The sequence below is a fragment of the Typha latifolia genome, chromosome 9 (assembly GCF_019914945.1).
Source record: "Typha latifolia isolate L0001 chromosome 9, TyphaL0001v2, whole genome shotgun sequence".
NCBI lineage: Eukaryota > Viridiplantae > Streptophyta > Magnoliopsida > Poales > Typhaceae > Typha > Typha latifolia.
Window position 1 is genome coordinate 2,820,826 of NC_133094.1, and position 23,505 is coordinate 2,844,330.

At 37.8% G+C, this 23,505-nt stretch overlaps 3 protein-coding genes and 1 long non-coding RNA gene across 5 annotated transcripts; 2 read left to right on the forward strand and 2 right to left on the reverse strand.

Moving 5' to 3' along the window:
* Positions 1 to 919: 919 nt before the first annotated feature.
* LOC140794587 (protein FLUORESCENT IN BLUE LIGHT, chloroplastic-like) lies at positions 920 to 6,479 on the reverse strand. 2 transcript variants are annotated; one of them, XM_073146673.1, is made up of 5 exons: positions 6,359 to 6,479; positions 5,047 to 5,261; positions 3,524 to 3,683; positions 2,130 to 2,450; positions 920 to 1,309 (listed from the first exon to the last, which is right to left on the reverse strand). In XM_073146673.1, exons 1-5 carry the CDS (start codon positions 6,465 to 6,467, stop codon positions 1,107 to 1,109), a joined length of 1,008 nt encoding a protein of 335 aa, XP_073002774.1. In that variant the 5' UTR covers positions 6,468 to 6,479; the 3' UTR covers positions 920 to 1,106. The 2 variants fall into 2 exon arrangements, with proteins under 2 accessions (XP_073002774.1, XP_073002773.1); XM_073146672.1 differs by having other exon boundaries at positions 5,047 to 5,277.
* A 580-nt stretch (positions 6,480 to 7,059) lies between these two features.
* On the forward strand, positions 7,060 to 10,296 carry LOC140795608 (cell division protein FtsZ homolog 1, chloroplastic-like). The gene is made up of 6 exons (XM_073148285.1): positions 7,060 to 7,502; positions 8,013 to 8,112; positions 8,358 to 8,587; positions 8,960 to 9,127; positions 9,202 to 9,435; positions 9,908 to 10,296. The coding sequence occupies exons 1-6, from the start codon at positions 7,227 to 7,229 to the stop codon at positions 10,130 to 10,132; spliced, it is 1,233 nt and encodes a 410-aa protein (XP_073004386.1). The 5' UTR covers positions 7,060 to 7,226; the 3' UTR covers positions 10,133 to 10,296.
* Positions 10,297 to 11,028: 732 nt separating this feature from the next.
* Positions 11,029 to 17,124, forward strand: LOC140795228 (serine/threonine-protein phosphatase PP-X isozyme 2). The gene is made up of 8 exons (XM_073147678.1): positions 11,029 to 11,303; positions 12,058 to 12,210; positions 14,786 to 14,848; positions 14,916 to 15,001; positions 15,074 to 15,149; positions 15,230 to 15,498; positions 16,455 to 16,533; positions 16,615 to 17,124. The coding sequence occupies exons 1-8, from the start codon at positions 11,163 to 11,165 to the stop codon at positions 16,663 to 16,665; spliced, it is 918 nt and encodes a 305-aa protein (XP_073003779.1). The 5' UTR covers positions 11,029 to 11,162; the 3' UTR covers positions 16,666 to 17,124.
* Positions 17,125 to 18,110: 986 nt separating this feature from the next.
* Positions 18,111 to 19,868, reverse strand: LOC140795056 (uncharacterized). Its single transcript, XR_012110243.1, has 2 exons — positions 19,533 to 19,868; positions 18,111 to 18,656 (listed from the first exon to the last, which is right to left on the reverse strand). It is a non-coding gene; the product is annotated as an uncharacterized lncRNA (long non-coding RNA).
* Between the last annotated feature and the right edge of the window lie 3,637 nt (positions 19,869 to 23,505).

Sequence of the window (23,505 nt, forward strand, 5' to 3'; positions counted from 1 at the left end):
TCACCTCTGAGCAGCCTTAAGACCTGCCAATGACTGGTGCTACCCACCGTGCTCTGTGTGCAGCTTTATGGGAGCTATTGCAGTGTTGCTGGAAACCTGTGAGCAAGCTTGTGAAACTGCTGGCAGACTAGCAACTTGCTAAGACTGGAGTGCAGCCTTACAGACTTTTGAGACATCCCACAATGTCTTGGGTAGTTCTCTACTCATTACTCCCTTTTACAACTTATATTACACTCCTGCTCATGTGACAATCAACCTAATGTCAGCCTTGTATGAGCTGAGAGCTATCTAAGAGTGACCGAAGAGCAAACTTAGTGTAGGCATCGTGTAAGCTAAAAATTGAATAGTAGAAAGAGTGATATTCTCCACTTTCGCTGTCTCTATATTCTCTATTATTGCTGCTGCACCTTGGTTCAACATGGAGCTTTGTAAATATCTGATCACAATCCTATTGGCTATTCCTCACTCCTCAGTGTTGTTCTTTTAGAGATAGTGGGAACTTGTGGTGCTAATTGAGGACTCCCTCCCGCAGTGGGAAACACGTGAGCCGTATACATAGCTTTTACAGTGGTGCTACCAAAGCTTTGTAACCCTTTTAGGGATGCTTGTTTCCAGGACTTTGGAATTTCAAATGCCAACTCAATATGTGACATAACTGAGCTCCGTGAAGCACATTAACATGATAGCTAGAGTAATTTACAACGAGAACTTCATTTTCAGCGAGTATATGACAATAAAAAGTTAGGTAGATCAGAGGCTGGATAAAAGAACATTTGAATGGTTGCCTGCTTTTAAGGAAAATAGCTATGAAACGGCCGATGCATGCGGAGCTTTTTTTTTTTGGCTAGAGACTCGATTGTAAGTCAAGACAGTTCAAGCATGTTAAGCCATATGGCGATACAGTTGTGAAAATTACTCGGAACAGGGAATTATTTCATGCAATGAAATAGAATTGAAGAGATTCGGAAGAGTAGACATACAAAAAATTCTCTCTTTATGCATATCTATCAGTTTCTTAAGTCCAAGTAGGAACCCCAATGCTGCACTAACTTCTAACAAATAGATGACACAGAGATAAAAAGAAGCAGAGGAGATCTTGAATTCTGTCAGTCACTTTCTAATCGTGCTATGTATTCATCGTAAAACTTTCCTGCTTGCTCAAGTTCGCCGAGCTCAGTGTAGCAGTCAGCTATTGCTCCATAAGCTTCTGTCATGCCAGAATTCTCACCAACCCTCTTGGATATTTTCAACACCATAGAGTGGTATTTTATGGCTTCCCTGTACTTACCCTGTCTCTGTAGAGATGCCCCTGAAAAAATTTGAAAAGCAGTTATCAATGAAGGCTTCTCATATTTGTAAATCAGCTCCTTCGTTGTGTGAAGCAACAGTTGCCGATCTCCTGACTCCAGGAAACTAATCTAATCTTATCACAGTGAGCTGATAATTTTTCTCTATGCATTTCTTAATTGTATATCCTTGTATGTGGCTTAGCAAAACAGGTCTCTTATAGCTGTTTCATTGATGCCAAATGTACCCATAATTCATAACTCAGATGGCACCAAAAAGGATCCCATAATCTGATTGAAGTGGAACATTAGGAGATAACATCAGATGCAAGAGATTAGTTCAACTGCAGTTACAATTTACAAATGAAGATTGACATACTCTTTCCCATCATCTAATAGTAAAAGGCATGTGTCATGTATCATAAGTTTCTACAATTGTAAAATTTTTTTGGCCTTAATAATGCAACAACTAAACCATATGTAACTTAATCATGTTAGTGAACATGTGAATGTTTATCTAGGCAAGATCAGCAATGAATGATGAGTCAAATTCAGTCCCCTCATGTTGAGAATGATCCGCAAGTGTATCTTATAGCTTGTTAACAATTCTACAGAGAAATAAGTGCATGACTATAGGCTTTAAAGGGCCTTGGGAATACCAGTGTCTCCTAGAAAAACAAAAACTTCGAGGAGATTATACTTAATAACATAGTTAATCTGAAATAGGAGAGAAATCAACCAATTAATTTGAAATATGAAAGAATTCAACCAGTACTTTCAGTTTCAGATTCAATTTAGTAGAACTTCATAAGAATGAAGCACTGCATAAGAGAGGAAACCGACCTAATCCTCGTGCTGCCTTCTTCTCCTCAACATGATCTCCCAAAGCTTTTGCGAGCTCAAGAGCTGCCTTAAACTCTGGATGTGCCTTTTCGGGTGCTTGGTTTCTCAGATGATTTTTCCCAGTTCTCAAGTATGTCATTAGTTGCTCCTTCCTAGGATCAACAATGACTTCTGATTCTGTTGTCTTACTGCCAATCGGTGCATAGCTCAAATTAGGAGCATAAGACTCTATCTTGGCTTGTCTTCTTAGTGCAGCATTTATCTGGCGTAGCTGCTCATTCAGCCGTTTAAGTTCCCCTCTTCTTTGTCGTGCAAGCAGCCCTATTAATGAAAAAACAGTTGATATTGCAGTCACTTGGCAGGGATCAAATAGTAACAACAAAAAAAAAACAATAATTTTGCAAATCATGAAAAAAAAGTTCAGAGGAAATGAAAGGAACATTGACAGATCACATGGAAGCAACAGCAGTATATAGAACACCATATTGACTGCCAAATACCTCGAAATAAGTGCAGGAAAGATCTGCAAACTTTTATTAGAAAATCAAAAAGAAAGTGTACAACCAACTAATAACATTCAAGCAGATTGTCTTCTAATCGACTAGGAAAAGGAAAAATAAACTAAAGTCATACCTAAGTTCAACAAGTATGCATAAAAGGGAGAGAAAATTCATTGCGAGTTAAAGCAGTTGAGTCTAACCTTTTATTAGAAAATGAGTGTAAGGACCTTGTAATTGCTTGCATTAGCAAGAAAGCGCACAGAGTATAATGAAATGAACCTAGAACTAGGTCTTTTTGTATTGAAGTGGTTAGGATAAAGACATGCAGTCATGCTATAGGAAAGCACAATCATGCATCTGAATCTTAGAAACTCATCAACTACATGTTTAATTGCAAGTCAAAGAAAAGAATTGTATTTAACAACTAGAGAAGAAATAGGAGCTGTGGTTCCATCATAGGATATGCCCGTCTAGCATTACAGCCATTCTAAAAAGGAGAAGGGATATATATCTACTACCATTTGCAACGGCAACTATCATTCTTGATTGCAACTAAATTACCACAAATAAATGGTCACAGTATTCCAGGAATAGGGGAAGAATGGTCTAGAAAGTGGGAATTAATGAACTTGTTCTTTGAAATGCTATGTGAAGTTAGAAACACCCTACAGATGGCCAGAGAATGTAAGCTCCCTGCCCCAGTCCACATAAGATGCAATCCGATTCATTTATTCCATAAAAGCCCTCTTTGTAGAATTTTCATTGCTAGCATTGACAACCTCAGTTTTTTAACTTACAAAGAATAAAAAAAAGTGGGAGAGTTTCTAATTTTTCATGTAGTGTAAATCTATCTTGACTAGCAACAGATGGTATTGACAGTGACAGTCATTTTACCCCCAACAGTAGCTCCTATCATCGCAATTGCGAACAACAATGGCATGTTGCCTAATGAGTTATCAGATTCACATGTCTCTGCCAATGCTTTAGAAGGTAGACTCAGCATCCATAAATATGCAAGAATAGATGCTTTCTCAAAGTTGATTGACACCGATTTCTGCAGGAAATATAGAAACGAAATTAGACATTTTATAACTTCACAAATTGAGGTCACAAAAGACCTGCATTATCTAAACGGGATTGGACATCTGAATTCAAAGTGCAAATGGAAAGTCAAGTCACCAGAAAAATGCAATAATTAGAAATTATTCTTAAAGGGCACCGATTTTCATTCTAGAGAGTGCCATTTTTGATTGTCATGGTTTCCTGAAACAATCTATCTAGCAGTTGAGCTAAGTCCATGTACATCTTGGAGTTCCCAGATCTGCATTGGTGGGGGTTTCTCATGCACTATAATGTCCATTTTAATTTCTCCATAAAGTTGAAAATTAGGATTTTGGGGATCTTTATCTATGATAAATTTGGTATTATGTGCAAAATTGTGTTCATATTGCTGCAATATGTAGAATTATCATTCCTATTATCTTATGTTTCTACCTTTTGTCAAATAACACAAACTGGTAAGTTATGCTACCTGGATGTAGGTTAAATCCAAGTGATTGATCTATCAATGATTCCAAGTTTGGAAGGAACCCAAATTCCTCTACTCAGGAGTCAAGTTAGAGTTCAACTAAAAAGGTCTTTAACTAGTCAAGTGATGTGGTTACATGCAGGCTTCAACTCAATTGAAGTACTAGTGTGCAGTGAAGGGTGGCCCCTGTTTCCTTTTTTCCCCCTTTTTGTCTGGTAGACTTATTTGATCAAGGGCTAATCATCAGTTTTAATGCTCTTCACCACTTATATTTTGCAATGCAAATTTTTATTACATAGCAATATCAATTGCATTTTTATTGCACTTAAACGTTAAAAAGAGGTCCTCTTTTGCCCTTATGAATCATATAAACTTGTGACTAGGCTTATTGACTTTTAAGTCAGTCACAAGGAAATTGCAAACTTAATCTCTGTTCATATCCCTAGAAACATACAGCAGATTGGTACTTCAATGTAGGTCCAGCATTATGTAGACAATAATGTCCTGTATAAATTAAGGAACCAAAATCCATCTCCTTGATTTGAGGTCCAAATCTCCAATGTGTTGCATGACATGGTTACTCACCGTATCAATCTCTAAAGACCTTCTTGGTTTTCAATTTTGAGAAAAAATAAATACAAAAAGGAATTAGCATATGGATTAAATGGGTAAAGGTTTTACTTGCATGCTATTTATGAGAAAACTATTAAAAATTACAAGAAAAAAATTGAATGACTTAGGAAGCTTCTTCTTGGAAAGTTCTAAGTTTTATCTCTAAATTGCAAAAAGGAATTCATAAACACAAGAAAAGGATGATGGATTTCAAGTATCAACTTCTTTGTCCAAGAAGCACCACAATGAAAATGGAACAAGAGACTCACCGTCATACCTGATGATCAGATAAACATTCAATGAGGATATGCCAATATCCAGGTGGCTCCTCAACTTTGTTACGAGTCCCATCTGAATTATCCGTCTGGAATTCATCACTCTTATGACTACTAAAGTCAGCCATTGACAATTTGCATATTTTGAATGAAGGCTGTGGACAATTTGAAAATCTTGCACCTCTTTCCAATATTAATGCAGAAAGCACCACCTTATCTGCCAATTGACATCCCTGACATTAGAGTAAGAATGACTTTTCTGTTCCTATATAATAAACTATCAAGATCAGTCCAAATTATGAAGAATGAAGTCAGAGATACTCAATAAAAGATATCAGCAGACAGCTTTATAGTATGTAAAAGACTCTATACTTGGATTCTAAATATAAGTAAATATTAAGACGATATACAGATATACATGGTTTCAGAATAAAACCAGCATGGTCCTAATTCCAAGTACTTCAAAACTTGAGAAATTACTTATAAAAAACTAGAAGGGCTGAAATTTGATATTAGTCTGTTAGTAACTTCTCATACTTGTGTATGTGATTTGAGGTGCAAACTTATTCTCATAAGAGCAAACTGATTTTAATTTGTTACTTCCTGATCTTCCGAATAAAAATAATATCAGACTTCATCACCATAAAGTTAGACTAATAACACTCTTTGTTCCTTTTCTCTTTGGACCTTGATCCAAATATGCCAAAATAAGGTTACATCACTTCACTCATATCCCTTAGCAGGCAGAAGACAACAAAATTTAATATTTTGCAACTTCAACAATGTGGAAGAAAATAACTAAATTGACACTTCAGCTCAGGGACATGAGAAGAATTAGGCCAAAAAAGTAAGCCATTAAAATTATAACTCTATTAACGAGTACTAGGTAGATGCATTTCGAGATGATTCACGTATGGAAACTTAGGTCCAAAATTGGGAAACTATATGTAGATGACCATATATATGTGTGAACGTACGCAAAGCATAGTAAAACCCAAATGCAAGTAAACATATCAGCAAAAAGAGCCCAAACACGAAATAAGAGTAATACTTCCTAAGAGCTTCTTTAAGATTTACCAACATAGATAGGGGGGATGCACAACAGTATCTTGAGCTAAAAACCAGATAAAGAACAAATTTTTACTTATAAAAGAGCTCTCCAGCACATAATTTTGCTAAAAAAAATTCACCTTCAATATTTGAACTTTGGACACGAAATAAAACATTACTGGGTTTTACTATTTTCACCTTCTTGCCAAAAAACCGAAGAATTAAGCGTGAAAAGAAGACCAGAAACCCCCCAAAGCCACCCACCTGAGGCCCGAACTCTGCCATAATCTCGCCGGAGAACCTCGCTGGAACTTGGCCGCATCGACAGCCCCGGCGCCGGCGCCGTCGCGGAACAATGAAGTGGAATCGCCATGACATCCAAGGAAAGGATAGAGTTGTGGATTGATTTCTCTACTTTATACTATACGGGCTATGCACCTCGAAAATTTCAAAATACCCCTCGAAGAACAGAAAATTGCACCGATGTAAAGCTGTAGATAAATAATATTATAATATATTAATTGCATATTTTTACCGGTGCATCCGACTTAATATCAATTACACCCGAATAATAGAAAATGTACAATATAAAGATAATTCAGGGGGCAATTAATATGATTAAATTTAATATGCTATAAATTATGAATCATAATTTAGGGGTGAAAATCTAGTTAGCATATAATACTCAGTTTGATTATTAAATAAATATAAATTTTAATGAAAAGGGTGATATAGGTAGTAAAATTTTAAATAGGAGAGCTCTCTTATGCTTCCTTTGACTAGAAATATTTTGTCACATTATATTATTATTGCTTCCATCATGTTGTTAGCATTATAATAAGAGCCCTAATCCCATTAAACTAATATGAAACTATTGAAAGATTTTATATTAAGCAACTTTAAACCTCATCACTAGAATTTTTTTTTGAGCATAGATACGAGTTTTGGAGGAGTGAGATAAAAATAATGAAAAAGTAGGGTGTAAAACGCAATAAAGAAGTAACGGCGTTAGGAGGAGGACGAACCCTCTGAGAGAGAGGACGAATCCTAAAAGAGACAGATAAAGCTAAAGCCCTTCCAAAACCCTAATAAAGAACTCTTCAGATCCCTCATTTTTCTTTTGTTTGCATCAATGGCTTCCTATTCTTCTCCTTATCCACCTTCTTCTTCCCTCCAGCTTTCGAGCTCGACTCGTTTGAGCTCTCCTCTCTCCGCCGGAACCCATTTATCCTTATGTCGGTTCTCGTCGGCCGGCAGGAGGACGGCTTCCCGTCGGCGGTGGGGCCGCGTGTCGGTCCATTGCTCCTTCTCGCCCTTCGCGCCGATAGATTCGGCCAAAATTAAGGTGGTGGGAGTCGGCGGCGGCGGCAACAATGCCGTCAATCGAATGATCGGGAGCGGGCTGCAGGTTGGTTGGGGTTGAGAAAATTCGATTTTGTTTTGTTTTTTTTATTCTCGTTTGTTCTGTTCTTGCTGTCAAAATGCGATCTTTCGTGTTTTCTTTTCTCTTTCTAGGTTTAATGGTATAGTAAGTAATGATAACGAGAATGCTAGTCAATGTAGAGTTGATTCCGTCAAATAGTTCTGTTTGGCTTGTTGTTTTTATTGAGAAATAGATGTGGCTAGTCCATAATCATGTCTTTAAGCTCCTTTTTTTTTTTTTTTTTCTTGTCTCCTTGCTCTAGAGCAGAGACAAGCGAAGGTAAATAGATTTAGGCAGTTCAATTCTCCGCTCTACGAGATAGTAAGATGAGTATTTATAGGAATGGAGGATTTGCTCAGTTTACATTTTGGTGGATCAAAGAAGTTGCTCTGTTGTCTTTGTACCATGGCGTAGCTTTTCTCTGGTTTCAATAGCTGTAGTGATAATGTTTTTCTGGCTTAATCAAATAATAATGCTGATGGTGTTTATTACTAGGGTGTCGAGTTTTATGCAATAAACACGGATTCTCAGGCATTGCTGCATTCACAAGCAGAACACCCTCTACAAATTGGAGAACTTTTGACTCGTGGGCTTGGTCAGGCATTCCTTACCTTATCTTTGATATTTAATAGATGACATGGTAGGTTAATTGATATAACTTGGCTGTTCTTATCATTTCACTTGAGTAGTAATAGCTATTACAAAGCACATAAGCAGGTGAAAAGGGCAATATAATAAGTGAATACCCTTCAGTGGGGGTAGACAATATGAACATGTTTTACTTATAGAATTCATGCTCCTTGATTAGATTCATTGAATTTTTTTTTCTTAGAGATGCAGGTACTGGTGGAAATCCTCTTCTTGGTGAACAAGCTGCTGAGGAATCAAAAGAAGCTATATCAAATGCACTGAAGGATTCAGATCTCGTCTTTATAACAGCTGGTATGGGTGGAGGTACAGGTTCTGGTGCTGCTCCAGTTGTTGCCCAGATATCAAGGGAAGCTGGTTATCTGACTGTTGGTGTGGTCACCTACCCCTTCAGCTTTGAAGGTCGTAAACGATCTTTGCAGGCAGGTGTCACTGTGTTCATATTATTTCTTAATTGTCCAAATAATTGATCATAAGTTGTATGAGTTATAGTAAACATTGACCGGATGGTGCCAAGAACGATGACTATTAAATTCCTTTGCTTATGAATAAGTGCACAAATATGAAATATTGTTTTCGCTAATATAGGTCAGACTATAGAATGACATATTTAGTTTTATGAATTACATAAGCTAATCTCGATCTATATGTTCAGAGATATATGTCGAAAGAAATTCAACTGATTGAGGAGATTTTAAATGTCTTAATCTAATTTGGAACCTTGTTCTGCCTCACGCCATGAATATACTTTTATGTCCTTTTATTAACTTCATTTTATACTTTTTCTGTTGCAGGCACTAGAAGCAATAGAAAAGTTGCAAAAGAATGTTGATACTCTTATAGTGATTCCAAATGATCGATTGTTGGATGTTGTTGATGAACACACACCTCTTCAGGATGCATTTCTCTTTGCTGATGATGTCCTACGCCAGGGGGTGCAAGGAATATCAGATATCATAACAGTGAGTGTTGTTCCACAACTTATTTCTTGGTTCGGGATAATTATTTAAACAAAGTTGATGGTTATAATTGGCAGATTCCTGGACTTGTAAATGTGGATTTTGCTGATGTTAAAGCTGTTATGAAAAATTCTGGAACTGCCATGCTTGGAGTTGGTGTTTCTTCCAGCAAGAACCGCGCACAAGAAGCTGCTGAACAAGCTACACTTGCGCCTCTGATTGGATCTTCCATCGAGTCAGCTACTGGAGTTGTCTACAATATAACTGGTGGAAAGGATATTACCTTGCAAGAAGTAAACAAGGTGTCACAGGTGCAATACTTTAACACTTCAAAATTGGGGCTTTGGGATGACAGTTTCTTTTTCTTATTTCTGTGGATATAAAGGTAGGAAAAAAAAAAACTAAATCAATCCTTGTGGTATGCAATTTTTAGAATCCTGTGATTTCATTTCTGTCATAGAGAAACATGTTGCTTTACGACTTTTGAGAACTGCATGGTTTTATTCTAGTTGTAGATAACTAATTAGAAGAGCAAAATTGCTACCAAAAGGACCTATTTGATTTCATAGCAAAGCACAGTGATCCCTACAATTTTAAAAAAAAAATGAAACTTTAGGACATATTTCTACAAGATTGCATAATACAGCGATCTCTGTGGTAATAATAGAAGAAAGTACTGAAAAATTGCAAGCCACAGGAACTGTTTTAATATGTCTCTTACTACTAGGTATCATCGTGAGACCATGCATAATAGGAACTCGCACCTGTCCATTGTATTTGCAGGTTGTGACAAGCCTCGCAGATCCTTCTGCAAACATAATCTTCGGAGCTGTTGTGGATGATCGCTACACCGGCGAGATTCATGTGACGATCATTGCGACGGGGTTCTCTCAGTCGTTTCAGAAGATCCTCTTGATGGACCCGAAGGCAAGCAAGATTGTGGAAGCCCAAGAAACCAAAGCTGGTAGTTCCCCGGCCTCTTCTAGGCCCCGAAGGCTGTTCTTCTGATCACATCAGCTGACGACCCACTCCCTTTTCGCATCACACTGTTTATGACTATCTCTTTAGGTGTTTCATTCTTCTGTTCTTACACTTGGAAGAGTAAAAGAACAAAAGAACTCGGCTATTCTGTCAATTTTCTTTTCATATTGTTCCTCCCTATATTTCTGTCACTTGGTTCATTGATTGCATCCTTCTTGTTAATATCAGGTGATCTAGAGTACAATTTGCCAGTTTAACACCATGGATTGGAGATTGTAATATACAAAATCTGGTGATCTGAATTGCCTACACAAAAAAGAAATTCTAAGCCCAGAGCTTTCTTGCCCTTTAATTTAGTAGTGGTGGTGTGGAATGATTTGATGGATTGGAAGACGAAGTTTTGTAATTTCTCTCCTAGTGCTGCGAACTCCAAGCCACATACTCTTCGTAGATGATGCAACAGTAGCGAGGACTTGTTCTTGATGGAAGCTTGCAAAGATCCACTTGGATCTTTCACGAATCTTTCTATACGTATGGTGAAATTGGCAAGCCCCATGATTAATAAGAGGCTATTTCGCTTGAAACCTAATATTTTTCCACAATTTATGGGTGTGTTTACTAGATTCCATCGTACTCCAAATGATTTGATCGAGGTCTTTAAAAATATTATTGATGACTAAGATTTTTTATATATTGAAAAATATATATTTAATTAGAACTTAAACGGTTGCAGAAAATAATATCAATTTTAATTTATTTTATGCTATTAATCACATTGGGTTCAAATGCAAAAGAATAAATAAATAAATAAAAGAAAAGAAAAGAAAAGAAAAAAGTTAGAATCTATAATAAAGAAAAGAAGCGGCGTTGGGTAAGATCACCGCTTCAAAATTGGATACCGTTACCTCCCCGTAAGCATACCTTACAAGCCCCGGTATATGTTCGTTCCCCCGCTCCTCCCGTAGGCGGAGAGGTGCACTGGTATAGTGGTATCTCCTCTCTGCCTTTCGAGCTCGAGAGAGAGGAGGGAGGGAGGGAGAGAGAGGGAGGGAGGGAGATGTCGGATTTGGACCGTCAGATCGAGCAGCTGAAGCGATGCGAGCCGTTAAAGGAGTCGGAGGTGAAGGCTCTCTGCCTCAAGGCCATGGAGATCTTGGTCGAGGAGAGCAACGTCCAAAGAGTCGATGCCCCCGTCACCGTAAGTACGACCGAACCCATTTTCGATAATTTCTGATGGATTTCCCCCCCCCCTTTCTCTCTCTCGGTCTTGTGACCTCGTGATTTTGGTTCTAGTTGGAACCCCTTCAAATCGGTTAGATTCCTCTGAGTTCTGTTCGTCGAGTACGATTTGCTTGAAAAGGTTGTACTTTTTTTTTCCCTGGTTTTCGACTATTTGATGGGGTTATCGTTCTGCCTTGGGAGGTTGAGAAGTTCTTTCATTTGAAGTGTCTGCCCTAATTTTGCTTTTCCTTTATCTTTGCCTAATTTAGGGTATAGGTGCTCATCAGTCAGGATCCCCAAGGAAGGGTTTTCAAGTTTTAGTGGTACGGAAAGTACTGGATTTGTTGATCTAGTTAGTAACAGGAAGATGGTCTAGAGGATGATCTTTTCGTCCATAATAGATAGCCCCATCCATATGTTGTTATAGTGAATAACTTAATGCTATTTTTGACTCCTGGTTATTAGCTTTCTTGGTATTGTATATTTTGCTTTTCTTTTTGTGATCAAGGTATGCCAACCATTTTAACCTTTTGTTGCTTGAGCTTTGAATCCGAAAATGTGTGGATAACTCCCAACTGATCCTAAAATTTGCTTAGAAACCTGAACTGGTAATCTGGGGGAATTAAATCAACTAATGTGATATTTAATCAACATAATTTGTTTTCTAGTATGATTACGAAATGAAGATTAGCATCTTCACTGCTAATGAGTCTTTGACTTGTTATATTCAGATATGTGGAGACATTCACGGGCAATTCTATGACATGAAAGAGTTGTTCAAAGTTGGAGGCGACTGTCCAAAGACTAATTACTTGTTTCTAGGGGATTTTGTAGACCGCGGATTTTATTCAGTCGAAACATTTTTACTTCTATTAGCCTTGAAGGTAAACGCTCTTAAAACATCGTGTTTCTTTTGCCTTTCCATGTCTTTCAGATTACTGTTAGGTATTTTCTTCCATGGAGGTTGACATCAGTCTTTATTTTCTCGTATATCATTGGTGCAAATTGATGAATGTTATACCAACGGTATCCTTGCTTATTTGCTGATGAGTTTTATCTGATTCTTTACATGTGAACACGGTCCCTTTTCAAATCCCAACATATCTAATAAGTTGTATAGTTTAAGACAATTTTGGCACTGAACACTGATGAAGGAATTAAAAATATTGTTTATTTGGGAAACACTGGGATGGATAACCTACAGAACCCAAAATAACTATAAGAAGAGTACTTCTTGCAGTGGAAACATGGATAAGGCACTCAATGACTCAACTCTTTAAGGACTTGTATTCTTACCAATAAAAGGATATTGTTATGCGATGCATGATATATTTCTGGTACTATTGTAAGGCATCTCAACTTATCAAGGACTTCAAAATTCTCATAAAAAAAAAGTGTCGATCAAATTCACCAAAAAAAAAAGAATGTGTTGATCAAATAAAAGGCCGGTGCCCTATTGCACACTTGCTAGTGCAGGGTTTGGTATGGAAGATGCCTGCATCTTACCCGTATTACTGAAAAGGTAAAATTCATTGATCAAATGCATAATAGAATTATGATGCTCATATTCTACAAGTTAAATATCTCTAAGATGCATTGGTAACTCTGCAGTGTACATAAGTTTTCTTCTTTAGGTTTCTAAATGGAGTTACAAAATCCAATTAAATCTTCTAAGAAACTTAAACATTATTAGGTAGATCAGCCTTAAACTAAATGAAGAGAAGTTTAGCTCAATATTAAATTGACTGTTCAAACAATCAATTTTGGTTGTCCTTGGAGAATAGAGAAGGCTGAAATGTTGCTATTATTTTGGTTTGAATGTGATATTTTCTTCAACCTCACTATTTCTTTAATAAAAAAAACATTCAAAGTAATTTAAAAATAAAAAAAACTGGAATTTAGAAAATGATGTTACAAGATCATAAATAACTTTATTACTCACCTGGGATGGCAGAGACATCCTCATCAACCTGCCCTTCCTTGTTGATAGTAGATGCTACTCCCACAACATTCTACTTTTGGTTGAAGATTTGTTAAAAGTTTCTCTGGCAGAGTCTTTCCAGAAGTTAGGAGAAAGCTTTTTGAGCGTATTTTCTGAATTTCCCTTCATTCTAAGTTTGTTTGATCATCGTAATCACTTCTTCCACTTTGTCATATCTTCCATCGTGGACTTCTGCTTTGTCTTTAATTTCAGTGATTTGCTATACGATTCACATACTATGGTAAGGTGCTTAATTTGATGATCGAGATGTATATATTTGATGAATGAAGCCTTGAGTAAAATACCAGATCTTCTTTTAGGAGAATCAGAGTTCTGCGGTGGTAAGTATGAATCCTTTTCCACATATTGACATTTATATACAGCAACTTGGTTAATTAATAATTATTATTGATTCTTATTAAGGCCTTTGAGCTTTTATTAATTTTAGCTAGTGACATCTTAGATTATCAACACCGGCAAGTAGATTCTCATCAAGTTCGTTTTTAAATTAACTTCAGCATATCCACTTAAATGCATACATTGTAAAGAACTGTTCCCTTTTAATTGATTATGCTCGTATTAATATTCAAAAGAATTTGTTAGTGACATCAATTTAACTATTTAAGTTTTAGAAGATATTCTTTTCAAGGTCTTTAGTTTTGGCTGATCTCGATCTCACCCTAAAACTAGTCTATTGATTTGTTTATGTGGAATATCTCGAAACTCTTGCTTTTAAGAAAACATAGAAAGAGAGGGAGAGAGAAAGGGAGAATAGAAGGGAGGAGAGTAAAAAAGAAAGGGAGGGAGGAGAATGAGAGAGAGTGCTACAGAGAGAGGGAGGGAGGGAGGGAGGGAGAGGGAGCCGGATCCACATCAAAGGAGTTTGCTGAATGTCAACAGAGGCTGGATTTGCTTTGGAGAAAGGAAGAGAGATGTTAGTATGTTAGTACAGAGAGAGAGAGAGGTGTTAGTGGGGTGACTCAAGTTCTCAAAAGAGAAAGAGAGTAAAGGATAATTACTTTTTATTCCTCTTAATGTTCAAATACGTGGGTGCCATTTTTCTGTTTTATTTACTATTTTTTCCTGAAATTTGAGAAATTTTTCTACATTTTCTAATATTTTGTGAAGTTATAATTAGAAAAGTCTGATAGCAAAACAGCCAACTAATCCCACCGACATGGCCTATATATGCCTCTTTTTCCTGATGGCCAATCCCGATACAGAAACTCAAAACCTTGTTTCTCTTTTGCTTGAAGTCCCGTTCATTTAGCCATTATATGTCATAAACCACTGATCGATATTGGATGGACTTTGTTCCAGTCCCACATAGTACATTCAATTTTCTCTTGTTTATTCATGGACAACGTGCTATTGTTTGTGAAAACAGACATTACTAAATTACCCGGGCTGATGTTTATGTTTGTACCAGTATCTATTTCCTATTCTCTTAAGTCAGCTCCTATGATTAAATTTTGCAGGTTAGATATCCAGATCGTATAACTTTAATACGAGGAAACCATGAGAGCAGGCAGATCACACAGGTCAGGATCTTAAAGTTAGTGTGTTGGGGATTTGATCTCTCCTAGATAATTATGTGCTTTTTACCAGGTTTATGGATTCTATGATGAGTGTCTTCGCAAATATGGCTCAGTCAATGTCTGGAGATACTGCACAGATATATTTGATTATTTAAGGTATTTTCTTGTAGTTAGTTTTGTGTGAATCTCTCTTTTGAAAAGTTTACATGATTCTATGTTTCCTTGCAGTTTGTCAGCACTCATAGAGAACAAAATCTTTAGTGTCCATGGGGGTCTATCTCCTAATATTACTACACTGGATCAGGCAAGTTATGTTGTTACCTTATTTTTGGTAAATAACTTTCTACTTCTTTATAATCAGTATGGATACAATATATTCAACAGATTAGATTTATAGATCGCAAGCAAGAGGTACCTCATGATGGGCCCATGTGTGACCTACTATGGTCTGATCCAGAAGATGTTGTTGATGGTTGGGGTCTAAGTCCTCGTGGTGCGGGCTACCTCTTTGGTGGTAATGTGGTTACCTCATTTAACCACTCAAATAACATAGATTACATATGCCGTGCTCATCAGCTAGTTATGGAGGGATACAAGTGGATGTTTAACAACCAAATAGTTACTGTCTGGTCTGCCCCAAATTATTGCTACAGGTACTTTGTACATCCTTGAAAATTATGTACTGCTATTTCTGGTAAATGTTGAAGTGCAGCTACTTCATAGTTTTGTACACAAAATTGAAGGAGTCGTTTGTCTTGTCTTTGTAGGCAATTGGTCAAACATGGTTTGGGTACCTTGTGAATATTTTATTAAATGACTGACCACATTTCGTAGATATGTTTCGTACACAAAATTTTAAATGGGTCCCCCTAATGCAGGTCGCACTGTTTTACAGTTCTTGTGATCCATCTGGTCCTATGCATTGGCATACATGATTGAATAGATGGAACATATGCCAATTGCCAAGTCCTCTCTCAAAACACTACATCCTACTCTGGAGCTACAGATTATTCCCTTTAAGTTATATAGTGATAAGCCTGCAGAAACCTAGAGAGGATCTTTTCACATTGATGTGATTCTATGTCTAATCATCCATATACCTGCTGCATTTTTATCAATTTAGCACGTAGAATATAGTGGTACAAAACATTTAAATTGATTGAGATGGAAGAATCTAAAAATTATTCAATACTCAGTGAAGGTTGGTACTATCAATTTGAAAGCTCTATGCTTTTGCTAGTTAGTTTGCTTCATTCCTTGCATGTTTACGTCTTTCCATCCAAATCTTGCATTGGTGTCAGACTTATTGGCCAGCACATCCTTGAAGACTGTAACCTATTGGCATTTTTGCTTACTATGGTAGGTAAATTAAAATCAAGCATCACTTGCTTGAGATGTCGTGCTGAGGGATACAGCTGCTATACTTGAATAGTTCCGTAAATATCATATAAGTTTACTATAGGCAGGGTCTATGTTTGAATGTAGCATATGGTAGCAAATGATATGCCTGATTTGAATGTGCATCAGTGGTGAGATTATATCTCTTTATTCATTTGCACTTCTGCTGAAATAATCTCATTCCTTTTTCAAAATTGTGACCGAGTTTCAGATGCGGTAATGTGGCTGCTATCCTTGAGCTGGATGAGAACCTGAATAAGCAATTCCGAGTGTTTGAAGCAGCACCACATGTTAGTAATTGCTTCTCCCTTTGCTACCTTAGTTATTTCCTTCTGTGATCATGTCGACAGCCATTCCTTTTTTTATTGCAGGAAGCAAGAGGTGTTCCTGCAAAGAGGCCACCTCCTGATTACTTCCTCTGAGATCAACCACGGGACATCTACGCCTATCCTTATGTTTGCACTTGGTGGGACACGAACTCCTCAGATTTTGGCATGACAAAATTAAGCACATGTAAGCATCTTTGGAGTATGGCAACATGTGATTTTGGGATGTAAATTTGTTTGGATTGGTATTTGTTCATCACCTTCCTTGATCTGCTAAGGAGGTGATTATAGTATATTACCTCTCTGATAGCTCCCATTCTGTGCGTATGCACTTATCCGAAGGAAAGTGAGGAAGTGTTTAAGAGGAAGCCATATTTGTTTACACTGGAAGTCGACACTACATGCTGTAAAGTTCGGATTGGCATTATTAGTGTTACTTGCAACATTGCAGACATTTGCAAGCAATGACTGTTGAGATTGGGCATGAGAAGTTATCATCCTTGTAGAAGCTGTAAGTTGATTTATAGCCTGTGACAACATCTGTCCATCCTCAAATGTATCTGTATCTTATTTTTCCATGGGTCTAAAAGTAAAATAATGGCGCAGAAGCGATGCTGTGGAGTGCTCAATGCCTTCCAAGATCTTCCTCAAGAAACAATCTTGAAACCATTATATGGATTATAAGCTTTTTCTCATTGATAAAAAAATAGTTGTACCGTCTCTTATAGATTTCAGTTATTAGGTAGCATACTTTTCTCTGCTGTTTGTTCTGATGATGGAAAGTGGAAGCTAAACTGTGAGAAGATCATTTAGCTTTGCAACATCCAAATTTAGCGTTCATCATGCACATATACTTTCTTTAGACAGATTGCATTAGTATGTTCTACAGGTTGCAGAGGTAGTTTATGGTCTTCATGAGTTTCTAGTTACTAGCTAGCATATCTGTATAATTGACTGAAACAAACCTCTACTTTGTATGGGCCTTCACATTTTTGTAATATTAATTTCTGTTCTTAATGACAATGGTTATCATTTTTTTAATCAAGTTTTGAGTATTGAAGTCTTGTTCATGTGTCATTCAAATGGATAGAATTTATATTGTATAAGGGCACCTGGGTTCGAATATTAGTGAGATATGATAAAGTTCAAAGTTCTCTCTCAAAAAGAAAAAAAAATTGTATGATTTTGTGTGGAATCACTCATCATTCAATTAACTGAAACAATGGTTGAAATGGCTTAAAAGGTATAACTCCATGAACCATTATATAGGACAATTCCCTGTTGAAAAAGAAATAAATCTTGATGCATTATAGAACACCTCTACCATGTTTGCAGAACATAATATATAAAGATAATTCATTTTTGTAAATGTCATTCTCGGCCTGGCATAGTATGGTCAGGTAGGTGTAAATTTTGGAGTCTGGCATACCCACATTCACACAATTTCATATCTTGCTGGAAGCCATCACTATTGCTATCAGGGATCCTGTGAGGTGCACACATAATTTTCAACCAACATATTATATCTTGTCTACAAGGTATTGAATAGCAAACAACTGAAGCTAAACTTTTATCAACTCAAATTTTTCCAACAAGGTGCATTTGCGAGTTCTCTAATATGATAAAATGCAAATATTTTTTATATTTTACAACCCATAGAGCTAAAAAGTTCAGAAGGACATGGAATGGAAGTTGCTAGGAAACTGAGAAATGCAACAAAGAAGGTGATTCCATAAGCTAAAGTGGTCGCGAGCTGATGAAACAAATCAAAGCTACAATGAGCCAGATCAAGCAAGATGACTCGAGACGAACTGAGATCGAAGGCATAGGCCCAGTTGCTACCACTTGATCAACCTTGATCTTTCTGTTCCCTGCACCGTGGCCAGCCACTTCCACATGTAATTTGAGCCCATTTTGGCAATTTTCGAGCCTACTGCTTGCAAAATAACGCGTTCCCTCTGCATCAAGTTTCACCTTATCAAGCCCTCCAGTGTACATCCTGATCGGATTGGTTAGATCACACGACTGTAACTCCTCCTTGCTTCGAAGCTCAATTATTCCCTCATTTGCTGCAGAATATGCAAACCCTTCCAAAAGAAACTAAATGATAAGGAAGAGTTGAAGCCTCATTTTTGAGAATGTACTGAATTATACATCTGATAAAACTTTGTTTAAGAGAAAAAGGTCAGGTGTGGCTCAAAATTGACATAAAAAATATGAGTCTTAGCATGAGAACTTGACATATTCTCAGATTTTAGTTTATGAACTGATCTAATGATCAAGCTGAGCTGAAGCTCATGGTTTAAAATAGTAGCCAAGATCAACTAATTGACCACTTCAACCAAGACGAAGCATCTAAATCGAGCAAAGTACAGCTCAACTCAGTATTACAACGAAGGATTTTGAGCCAAGTCCTCAGTTAACATGAATCAATGATATATAAACAATTTTAGGGTAATGATATTTAGTTATTTACAGAGAATAAACACAGAGTAAAACATCCCTCCAAGGAAAATCTTATGGGGATAAATCAAAGGCATAAATAGTCAATTAACTTATAAGGGCTATGTATTAGCTCTGCTGTAAAAAAAAAAAAAAAAAACAAACATTTTGCAAAATTTCAACCTTCTGCAGACTTATGTGCAGATTTCTTTTCTTTTTCCCTTTCTTTCTTGAAATTAGAATTTAATCAAACTGAGATGATAAGGTCACCATCTGAAAGATCTACAGCCAGCTCAAGTTTTGCCAAGCTCATGCAGCAAAAATAGTCACTTGAACTTTCACATAGATATAGTTAGCAACATGACTCTGTTCATCCCAAACTAACTGGATACAATCTAAACTCATCCTATCCACATTAATATATCACTCTAAAAAGAAATGCTATGCAAGCTTTCAAAAGCAAAAAATACTAAGAAATTGCAGAGAGTTAAAAGAAGAAATATAAAAGAAAGAAATCTCACAGATGCTATCTCCCACCCTGAAGACCCTGCCCATGGCCCAAGCAGCAACATTGGAAGAAGCATCCCAACCTTGATCACCACCAACCACATGGTGCACTACTTTTGCTTCTCCAAATGCCCCACTAGCTAATAACATTAGACCAACAAGAGCACCAACAAAGGTTCCTAAGAAACTAGCCATGTTCTATTCTATAGAGTGGTGAGTATTCCAAGTGAGGTAGAATGTGGAGGAAAGAATGAAGAGAAAACAACCTCTTCTCCTATCTCCCTTACTCCCACCCTTCTAACCAAACAGTCCTTAAATAAGAAGAGGGAAGGAATGGTAGTTCACTGTTTGTTATGGCAAACCAAACCCTAGTAGATGTCCAAGAAGTTTGTGGGTTAGGTAGGAGCAGTGCCAGTACTGATTAGTGTACTCCCTTTTGATGTAGTTATGTATTCACATTTATTTTATGAAAAAGCTTGTTGCTAAAAAGAGACTCCATCACTTTCCATTTATTTTCTTTTGTTTAACCTATAAAATTTAGCCAACAAACTCAAACTATTTCTTTATACTTGTCTGAGGAAATAGAATCCAAGGCTTGATGATGAAAATTAGAAGCTAAAACTATATGTACACCATTAGATTTAGGGTTTCTTCCTGACTAAATGATCTTAAAGAGGAGTATATCTTGTAGTTTCATGCTGAAACTTCTCTATCAGTACAAAACAAAGTTCCTTACATTGTCTCTGAATAAAATAAGAAGCTACAATCCGACAAGAACATCGTAGAAAGCACATGAAAAATGTATAATGGAAGAATCTTATCTTACATTAAGGAAAATATGTGTACTATTACTATATTTCACCTAATCATTACACAGTTTTAAGTTCTTCTACCAATGTGTTGTAACTTATAAGAGTGAACCAGTCCGATTATTTAAACTCAAATTAATTTAATTGTGGAAAAATTTGACATTCAGTTTTCTTCTATATGGATTATTTATAGTTTGTAGATCCTTTTTTACTCTGAACCCCGCAGGCTAAGTGTGAAAAAAAAAGGTTATACAGATTGAATAGTGGTAAAATCATATTTATGTCTATTTTTTTCCACTCAAATACAGATCCGGAAACTCAAATATGAATCCGAAAATGGATCGTATGTCGAGTATATCTCTATTCGTTTTCTAAATGCATAAAAATCTGTGATATAATTACTGAAGTTTATAGGCAATTAGTAAATATATGGAAATTAGATTAGAGATTTATATAAAAGAATAAAAAATATTTCATATTATTATTTTTATAATATTTTAAACTAAATGATATTTAGATATCGATTCGAATATTTTAAACTAATTTAATCTGACCTGTTCTCACTTCTACTGTATGATACCGATAGATAGTAGGATTAGCCTCCTAGATAATTAAGTTCGATAAGTGGGCCAACCCTCTTGTTCCCCAAGTTTGTTCTCGAAAGAAAATTCTTTAGATTCAAAATCCTAACCTCTTAATTAGTAAAATAGAACTCTAATTACTCGGTGATAGCGGAACGCAGTGACAGAACTGGAGTGATGAAGTGAAACACCCAAACCTCCAAATACATGTGTAAACCGCGTGGATAATTTCCCCCACGCGGTACATCACATGACCTGTCAGTACAAGGATTTCACAAGGCACACAACAGCACAAATTCACCATAAATAAACTCAATTATAAGAGTCCGGATACAAGTCCACAGGCCACAACAAGCCTTCCAAATATACATTCAAAATACTATGTTAAAGTCCAAAAAGATACAACGTCATCATCATACCCTCGCAGGGGTTTAATACAACTAAAATACGTACTAAAAGAAAGAAAGCGGCTACTCCTCGCTACCCGCACCTGCGTCCCCTAGCTCTGAAATAATACGCCACGAGGGGTGAGCTTAAAGCCCAGCGAGTAGGATCCATACAATCTAAAATAATGACATCACAGGTGTATATCCAATGTATGCCTATATTTGCTAACGATAACGACATGCTTATTAAAATGACTTACCATAATTTACTAAGTCAATGCAGTTGATAAAGATTACCAATCACTATCTTGGAACATGCTAGTTCCTAAACATATTATGATAAGTTCACACAAATATAAAGTTTGAGACAATCTCTTATTCGTACACATCTCAATCATAGGTTTACATATTATGCATAGCAATAAAATAGCAGTTTAGTCACCTCATGTCTACCAAAGCAATAATCATACTCATCATCGCTCACCGAGCTATTCACCACACAGGGTAAATACTCTTAAGAAACAATCATCCATCATCTAATCATCCATCACATAATCATCCATCATCTCATACATCGAGGGGGGATATATACACATCTAGCGGTAATGTCACCTACACGTGTATGGTGACACTACATGTGACCGGTTATCTGTGGCCATCAGACTCAGGACCCCGGTCGTAAGCCCATATCTCACTCTCTCTAAATCATCACCGCCCTCGGCGGGAGAATCGGGAGCCCTCGGCTCATCAACAGACGCCCTAACCCTGCGTCGTCGGGTACCGCTAGAGTTATATCCCCGCCTCACAATCATGTTCTTCTATCATCATAATCTAGTCCTAACTATGCAGTATAACTACCTGAATGCCACACAGGCTTCCCGACCTCAGGTGTAGGCCGCTAATAGTATAGACATATATGATACACTCGCGCCTTAACCCCTGGCCGAGTGAGTGAGTGGGTACCGTCTTGCCTAGTCGAGTCGACTACTAATGATAGGTGGAAGTGGTGCGGTGTTTATGCGTGTATAAAGCATGTTATAGTCATCATGATCATTACAGTCCATAATCACAAAGAATCATACATCTATGCAACGGTATACCATACGGGACACATGTAAAGCATTATCATACACATTAACATTCTCATGATACTATGATGAACGGGTTATAAATAACTACATATGCAAAAGATATAACAGGAGTACCAACCGCATGCATTAATACCGACATTTCCTACTTGTATCATGTTATTCTAGATTTGTATAACTCTACTCGCCTAGGGGTCTCACGGTATGGTAAAACTCGTCGCTTAGTCCGGGATCCCAAAATCTTCCTCACGCGGTGCCAATCCTATTAATTCACGCAAGTAAAGTCATTAGCGAACTAATAAAATTAATTATCTTATTAGCACATTTATGTTTGGTACGAGTCAAGGGTATCCTAGGAATCTTGTATCATCCCAAAATTAAGGATCAGGCTAATCAAATTAGGTGAAAATGGTAAACATGGTTATAGGGTCCAAATGGCCCCAAATGGGCTAGGCTAGAGGCAAAAGGGGTAGGCCCAAACCCAACCCACAAGCAATAAGGCCTTGGTGGGCTGGGGGCCCAGCCACAGCCCACCAAGGTTGGAATAGTGGGCTGCAGACTGCAGCCCACTCCACAATGGCTAATGGGCGGCACTGCAGCCCACTCGGACTCGGATAGTCTTGGTGGGGCTGCGGCCGCAGCCCCACCCAAAGCTGGGCTGGTGGGGCTGCGGCCCCCACCCACCTTGGTGGTGGGCTGCGGCCCGCAGCCCACCCCAACTAGGTTGGTGGGTCATGGTCTGCGGCCCACCCCAAAGGATTAGTGGGCCGCGGTGGTGCGGCCCACTAAGGGAAAAAAATGGGTGGGGTTTAACCCCCACCCCTCCACCTCATCTCCTTCCACCACCGATGGAAGGAAGGGAGGCGGAGGGAAGCGCCCACGAGGCCGCGGGGACGCGGGGCTGCGGCGGCGCGGCACGGGCGGCGGCGGCGCAGCGCAGGGGCGGCAGCGCAGCGCAGGGGCGGCGGCGGCAAGAGTCCGGCACAGCACGAGGCCGAGGAGGGGAAGGAGAAAGGGAAGAAAGGAAGGAGGTTTACCGGAGGGGGAGGGGTCGGCGAGCTCGGTGGCTTCGGCGGCTGTCGGCAACCACGAGGGAGAGAGAGGAGAAAAGAGGGGCTGCGGT

Bases quoted from the DNA above. Each gene is read 5' to 3' on its own strand.
- LOC140794587 (XM_073146672.1), bottom strand. From the start codon at position 6,472: ATGTCATGGCGATTCCACTTCATTGTTCCGCGACGGCGCCGGCGCCGG. The intron at 5,278-6,358 runs GTGGGTGGCTTT...CTCTAATGTCAG, and splicing joins TGGCAGAGTTCGGGCCTCAG to GGATGTCAATTGGCAGATAA. The intron at 3,684-5,046 runs GTATGACGGTGA...TATTTCCTGCAG, and splicing joins AATGTTTATCTGATCATCAG to AAATCGGTGTCAATCAACTT.
- LOC140795608 (XM_073148285.1), top strand. From the start codon at position 7,227: ATGGCTTCCTATTCTTCTCCTTATCCACCTTCTTCTTCCCTCCAGCTT. The intron at 7,503-8,012 runs GTTGGTTGGGGT...GTTTATTACTAG, and splicing joins TGATCGGGAGCGGGCTGCAG to GGTGTCGAGTTTTATGCAAT. The intron at 9,436-9,907 runs GTGCAATACTTT...TTGTATTTGCAG, and splicing joins AAGTAAACAAGGTGTCACAG to GTTGTGACAAGCCTCGCAGA.
- LOC140795228 (XM_073147678.1), top strand. From the start codon at position 11,163: ATGTCGGATTTGGACCGTCAGATCGAGCAGCTGAAGCGATGCGAGCCG. The intron at 11,304-12,057 runs GTAAGTACGACC...TGTTATATTCAG, and splicing joins GAGTCGATGCCCCCGTCACC to ATATGTGGAGACATTCACGG. The intron at 16,534-16,614 runs GTTAGTAATTGC...TTTTTATTGCAG, and splicing joins TGTTTGAAGCAGCACCACAT to GAAGCAAGAGGTGTTCCTGC.